Source organism: Watersipora subatra, chromosome 1 (genome assembly GCF_963576615.1).
Source record: "Watersipora subatra chromosome 1, tzWatSuba1.1, whole genome shotgun sequence".
Lineage (NCBI taxonomy): Eukaryota > Metazoa > Bryozoa > Gymnolaemata > Cheilostomatida > Watersiporidae > Watersipora > Watersipora subatra.
Window position 1 is genome coordinate 70,049,431 of NC_088708.1, and position 7,450 is coordinate 70,056,880.

Below are 7,450 nucleotides of genomic sequence, written 5' to 3' on the forward strand. Positions count from 1 at the left end.
TGTCAATTTTCGCTACAGTGTAGATGCTCACACATATTGTAAAAAGCTCACGGCTTTTCCAAGTTTTAAAACTGGTTTTGTGAATATTATTTGCTAATTAAATTGCCACATCATTTTTTCAATCCTTAGTACGTTTATTACCTAAGAGAATAGCTTTTATTCTGCGCTTTTAATATAGACGATGGTAAGGGTGTTTCATGAAGTAGCAGCGATAGGAGCCCAAGTAACTCAACAAAGAAAGTGAAACAACAACTGGATCTATAACTTTGATAAGTATATATAATCTGCAAACAGCATTTTCACTTTCAACTGCGTCTATAGACGAAAGCCTGCACTTTCATCAGAACATGCAAAGATCGACAGTGAAAGTAGAATTTTGACATAAGTTGCTGCAGCAACAGTCCAAAGTTCATTATCTTAAGCTGATGAATCAATTACTGAGTTGTTGACATATAAATGTCGTTGATGAGTCTGCACTCTGCACATGACAACTGTGGAATGACCTCTGATAAACCTATTAAGAATCCTAGTAGACATCACTAAAAACTCCTGAATCATGAGGAATCATAAAATCATAAAATCAGTACAACAGCATGACGATGTGATGATGCATGGTAATATTTGCATTGCGCTTAGATCTTATATAATGAAACAACTTCTCTGTTCGCAGAACTTACTGATGTACTGCTTACACGTTGTACCTATAAGACTAAGTGAGCTCAGACCCTATGAGTAGGACTTCACAGGTACCCTCACGCATAGGTACCCTGTACCTAAGAGTATGTGATTGATATACACTTGAGACTTTCAACTTCTAATGGTATATCCCTTACAATTGGTTGCGATTGTGTTACATGACAAGTCAGTCAGTCGGTTAAGGTCTGTTGACGCTAGATGAGCTCATGCTTGGCAGTGTATCAATAAAAGCCATGGCCTGAGACCATTATAAATGCATGTATATTGATGTGCTTGGGCTATAATAACTCAAAGCAAGGTTTGTAAACAACACATTTGGTGGATGCCAAAAATGATTCATTGGGTTTGTTCCAAGGTATCCAATAGAGTAAAGAGGTTTGTGCTATTGGTTTGTACACCACAGAAAGCAGCATATAGAAGACAACTCCAAGTTTAAGGATGAGTGCGTGACTGGCAAATATATTTTGTTACTTTATTACGCGTACCCCGCTAAGGTCCACATAGGGAATCTGAACAAACTATAATAGGGATAACTGAAAGTTGATTAAATAGGCGAGCTAAAAGTATTCTATAAAATAGAACAATATATGTGACAACCACGTCAACTCATGAGATCTAGCTGGGTTCACACAAGAATGCAGTCAGTGAGATGCATAGGCGTAGTCATCTCAGAGAATGAAAGCACCTTCAGGAGCAAAAAAAGTTGAACCAGATGCAGCATCACTGTTGCAAACTAACGAATTACCTGATCTTTGTTTGAACCCTATCCAGTCCTTTTGGCGAAATGTTAAATATTTGAGTTTTCGCAAATTGCTGAGCTTTGCATGCAATACAGATGGCACAAATTGACAGTTGATGCAGCTAAAACTGTAAAGCTCTACAAGATTTGAACGCATATCGTCCAAGAATCCATTCTTATCCTCTATGTTGACACCGTTGATAATAAATACATTTAGCCGATTTAAATGACACACTAACAGTCGAATTCCAGGATCTCTGATGTTGCGACAGTTACTGACATTAAGCAAGGCAAGGTTAGGAAGCTCGGCTGCCACTTGATGAAGCGCTTCGTCTGTGATGTCCTCATTGCCACTCAAATCTAAAGCTCTCATATTGCTTGAGGCCAAACTAGTAATGCAATGAAAGCTGTTCGTGCATGATATATTGAGGCTGCGTAAAGAATTTGGCAGCACCCATTCCATAGGCCCAATCTTCATTTGACTAATGTCCAAATGTTCCAGTAAAGGAAGAGAGTTGGAGAGCCTTTGAAGGAATTCTGAGCTCATACATCTATTGCTATGAATTTTAAGACGTCTTGTCTCTTGATTTATGTTCGAGCAGAGATAATCCATTCCTATTCGACTAATTCCAGTTTTGCCGATATTTAAATCAGTTAAAAGTTTGAAACCCTCAATAATTATTTGGACCCAAGTTTCATGACCATCCAATTCATAAAGCAGTTTTTCGGCCTTCAGCTGCTGCAGCGCTGGAAGGGCTGCGCATAGTTTAGCCAGAGAAGAATTAGTGATCCGAGTCTGAGATATATCCAAGCAGACTAAAGCCTTGAATGGAGGAATGTCCCATGTGTTTATAAGCTCGTCTGCCGTTAGCCAACACGACATGTCAAGGTTGCAGACAAATTTTGCACATTCATTTAGAAATCGACGCAGTGCCTCTCTTTTAGTAAAGGCAAAAATATTTGTGCTAACAATGCCTCGCTGCCTAAGGCTCTTAACAGTTTGTTGAACACTTCGAATGTCCGATGAACGGAACAAAAATTTTGCTTTACGCCAAAGCAGTGGATCATAAAGGTAATCTCTCCACATTTTTGAGACTGTAGCGGTGTTTCCTTTTTCTGTTGCCGAGAGATAAGAAAATATTTCAAGCAGTATCTCTTGAGGTAGAGACAATATGGACAGTTTCGTCTTGTAGAGCATCTTTCAAACTGACACTAAAAATAGTTATACAGCTGAAACAATCTGAAGTCAAAAGTTTTACAAGTATTTGATGGCTCTTAAATTCAACATTTTCAAGCACCATGTTTGCGTCTCATATAAATCAGTTATAACAACAAATTTCAAATGCAAATATCAAAAACAATCAAAATAGGTAAGCAGCTGCTATATTTAGGTTACATTGTGCCAAGTTACTTTGGTGCTTACAAAGGATATTAAAATGTCGGTGTTAATGTGAGCTTTTAAATTAGTTGACCTACCTTCTGAAAGGAATGTCAGATAATCAGTCTCTTTCAGACGCTCTTTCTTTCTACAAAGTACTCGACGATTAACTTTTGACAGCGTGGACTCTGTAACAAGGACAAAATCAGTTAGTTCAAGGACAATCAAGAATTTTAACTGTTTTTTTCTCTGAATACTCAAGGGCTTGTGATCTAAGTGATTGAGACAATACTAGCACATATTACAGATTATACAGATGAAGGCTATGTAGGATGTGTAGGTATCTATGAATACACTTGTAAACGCCAACCATCCACGCTACATCATCACAAATAAAATGCTAGCTTGATATAAGAGCAAACGAGGAATAAACGCTTTGTCAAAGGCAGCGTCCTAAGGTGAGTCACAGGGCCTGATAAAAAGAAAAATTGGAATTATCCATTCACTAGGCCAGTTAAGTTTAATGACTAAGTGATTTTACATAACTGAGAACAAAGACATCAGACACACAGGAGCAGATTGAAAAAAGGATAAAAAAAGACAAAGACACCACAGTCCGGCTCTTCACTGAAGTCAAATCTGTTTGTTTAGACTCCTTACAATTCAATTTGACAATCAATCTGCTTTGCGCTATCTGCAATCAAAGCAACAAAGGATCTTTTGAAAAACCTCTGATTATGACCAATTGTATGCTCAGTGTGAAACCTTATGACGTGCTTTCAACTTCCTTGTTGAAATAGACTTGAAAGTTCTGACAAAACTTAGAAGGTTGACTTGCAACAAAATTGACATTACAGTTATTTGGTATCAAAAGATTCACCATGTCTTACTCTGTTGTGTTGTAGGTGCAAAATATGTGGAAATGTGATTACAAGCTCTTAAAAGCTCAAAAACGAACAGTTAATCGCAGCCATCACGAAAACGTCGTAGTACATATTAAAAATTAGTCACAAAATAATATACAGTCAAACATGGATAACTCGTCCACGGATAGCTCGAACACATGGTTAATTCGAACATTTCCTTTGGTCCGTTCCCACGTAATGATAAATTGCTATAGATAACTCGAACTCAACACTGTTAATTCGAACTGTTTTTTTGCCCAACGGCTACTGAAACGGTTGTTTTCGCTTTAGAAAATCACTTTATTCAAAGCCATAGAGGTAAACTTCATCTTTTCGTAATTCATAAGCGTCGTTATTACCACCATCGGCAAAATATTTTTGTCAACGACTTTTCTAAAAGTTTGGTGAAATTTGATTTATACTGCGATACGATGAATAGCACGGGCTAGCCGGGTCATGCGTGCAAGAATTTTCGCCACGCACATACAAAACAAAAATCGCATGTTGTTTTTGTTTTGTATGTGCGTGGCGAAAATCCTTGAGTGCGTGACTCGGCTAGCCCGTGATGAATAGTTTTCCGACGTTGATTCCGTGTTGAATCAACGTCGGAATGTTGAATGTTTAAAACGTCTTAAAAAATGTTGTAATTAAAAGTATACGTTGTCTGAGCTACAAAAAACTATTCATCGTTTGACCTAAACACAGAATACGTGTGTACATTCAATAAGTATCTATTAAAAAAGCGTGAGTGATATAGAATGTACCGTAAAACCTCGTAAAACTTCTAATTGAACTGCCTCGGAGTGTTGCTCTTAACGAATCCCAGGTAAAGTAAGGTAATCTGCATAAACTTCAAGAAAAAACGGCAAAATTGAACGCGGGTAAAACCCCAAAAGAAAAAAATGTCTTTTCTTTTGAGCATTTCAACAACGATCAAGTTTTGCCAATGTCAATCTGAAAAACGTCCTGGCAATAACATCACCTCAAACAACAAACCAATCTCAAGTGATAGAAAAATCTCTATACTTTTTCATGAAAACGTTTTAAACTTTACATTAGAAGCATTTAATTTGAAACAAGCCATTTGTGCTTTTGATTTATATTATAGTTTGTATATGTACATGTATCTACTAATAAATAAGTAAATATATGGACTTGTGACAGTGCTCTGATAACTTGAACGCTCTGATAATTCGAACACTTTTGCTCGGTCCCTTGAAGTTCGAGTTATCCATGTTTGACTGTATTAACCTTACTAACTATAGTTACCTACAGTAACTTTAGTGTAATTGGTGTACTTAGTGGTTATGATCTGCTATAGAATGTAACGTTACAATGTACTATGTGTAGTATGTACTGTAGGAAGTTCTTACTTTTGAGGCAGGCGTATAACATAAACGTTGAATTTAACTTAAATGAATTTAGCATACTAAACACATACTAAAAGCTAAATTTTAGACTTTTAAAATGTATTTTTAACTATTTTACTGAACTTCAACTTTTTCATAGCTAAAATTTTATCACCTATCTGTTTCCGGTTTCATTTTCACAATAATTAATAAGGAATAACGCTGAACTGAACGAGATCGAGCATCGTATATCTTTCATTCGTTGTTAGAGGGATTTCGGCATATAGCACGTTGGCATATTTGCTATTCGTATGGTGAAAAGTAATTCGAATAGAGAGGGCAAAAATAGGTGTGTTTTACTTCGCAGGACGAAAAAATCGTACAACAGGATTATCTCAACCGGAGGGTGCAATGTAATTGAATGCCACCACTATTTGACCACCACTGACATTCGTTGATTTTTAGGAACCCTTAATAGAAAGTGATCAGTAGAAGTGTCCACCAAATAGTACTAATGACTCAATTACATCAATAACAATTAATTCTTTTGTGGTTGCTGTTCGTATCGGAATCCGTTATTTAACTCCAAAGCTTACGGTCTTTTCTTTACAACTTTGAAAGCAACGCCATAGAAATAATTATAACTGTATCAAGTTAATAGTAGTTCCTTGTTTAACGTTGTTTTGATTACTTCGACGTACAGTCATACCTCGTACAGTCAATTTACTCGTTTCTCACGGTACTATTTCTTATATAAAACAACTAAATACAAATTGATCCGTTACTACACTACGAAAAAACCCTACATTAGACAGATATTATGGTGAAAAAACGTTATTTAGTTGTAATTTAGTGCCTATGGCTAAAAAGAGTAACAAATATGTACTAGGTTGCTAAAATATAAAACAAAATGTAACATTACTATGTACACTACCGCAAAATTTTACCTTTGAGACAGACATAGTGACCAGTGGCGGTCTAATAGAGACTTTACAGCAATGGGTTCGGTACACTAAACTTTTGTGAGGCTGCGTAAGAGAAACTTTGAATTTAACCTGAATGAATTTAGCCCACTAAACACAACCTAAAAGCTAAGTTTTAATCTTTTACCAAACTTACTTTAACTTTGTTGTCTAAATTTTCTGTTGTTTCCAGCTTTGCACCAGTATTAATAGATACAGTAGGCGCTCCTACAACATAAATAATCCGTTCCAGAAACGCTTACGTTATAGGGAATTTACGTTATAAGAACAATAAAAAACATGTAAATTGCCTGATCCGTTCCAGGATCTTTCCCAACTCCCCACTTTGGCTATGCGAAGAGGAAAAACTTGACTTAACCTTTTTAATTTGTGGGCTGTAGGTAACTGCAGTATTACTGGTTTGCATTGACAACTTTTCTCCTTTTTATGATTAATCTCACTGGTTTTATAGACCATGATTTACTTGTAATTTTACAACGAGTTGATGGAGACTGCATATTTTTGGCATTCATTTACAACGATTTGCTTATTTTTCATAAACAGCAGTCTATTCTGCAAAGTGAAACTACTAACAAATATTTTGTACATCTATAATAAAGCAAAACAAAATCTTTTTACTATAAAAACGGATCTACCTGGTCGTCATCTATCCTGAACCTAGGAGTCCAGATTAGGATGAAAGATAACTTTCGACGATACTCCAACTAGTGACATTTAGATTGGTAGACCGACGCTGTAACACCTGCACCAATCGATTGCCTTTGTACATATATTTATGAACAATTGCGCAGCTATCCTATTCTCCTTTTTGTCGACACATTTAACGATCTATTACGATGAACTAGAATGTCGTGAAAGTTATATATAACGCTACACAGAAGGCGTCTTTTTTTCGCAAGTGCGACAAGATAAACTAACAATCAAATCAAATTTGAAAACCCGCCCAACTTCACAGTTGAGGTTATATGGAATTTTTTACATTGTAGGAAGCAGAAACGTCACAGAAAGTTTTCACAATATCTGGAATTTACGTTATAGGAAGTATACGTTATAGGAGCGTCTACTGTATAACGTAAGGCGACTGCCTAGCAAGTAGGCTGCTAGCAGGCTACTAGTGGCTAGTAGGCTGCTCATTACTCGTAATGATCAGTCATAAAAAGCCAACCCTTGGACAAAGCATAACTTTGCTCAAGGTCGCGCTAACAGTGGCCATCTAGAGCCAGCAGCAAGATCCTATCTCAAAGATTACTCGCATCTCAAGGAAGAAATTTGCTCAATAGTCAGCTCGTATCTAGAGTTTCTCACATGGAATCTGTACTATGATTTTTAGAGTATAACTTGTGCTAAGCGCATGCATCTAAAGGTTTATCATTATTTTTGCGAAAAGTTTTTTAATTAAC

At 36.5% G+C, this 7,450-nt stretch overlaps 1 protein-coding gene across 1 annotated transcript; it reads right to left on the reverse strand.

The window, feature by feature from the left end:
• Nucleotides 1–1,179: 1,179 nt before the first annotated feature.
• Nucleotides 1,180–6,264, reverse strand: LOC137410317 (F-box/LRR-repeat protein 14-like). Its single transcript, XM_068095793.1, has 3 exons — nt 6,187–6,264; nt 2,912–3,001; nt 1,180–2,647 (listed from the first exon to the last, which is right to left on the reverse strand). The coding sequence occupies exon 3, from the start codon at nt 2,631–2,633 to the stop codon at nt 1,365–1,367; it is 1,269 nt and encodes a 422-aa protein (XP_067951894.1). The 5' UTR covers nt 2,634–2,647; nt 2,912–3,001; nt 6,187–6,264; the 3' UTR covers nt 1,180–1,364.
• Between the last annotated feature and the right edge of the window lie 1,186 nt (nt 6,265–7,450).

What these genes read in the sequence shown, in the direction of transcription:
- LOC137410317 (XM_068095793.1), bottom strand. Translation starts at nt 2,633, where the DNA reads ATGCTCTACAAGACGAAACTGTCCATATTGTCTCTACCTCAAGAGATA.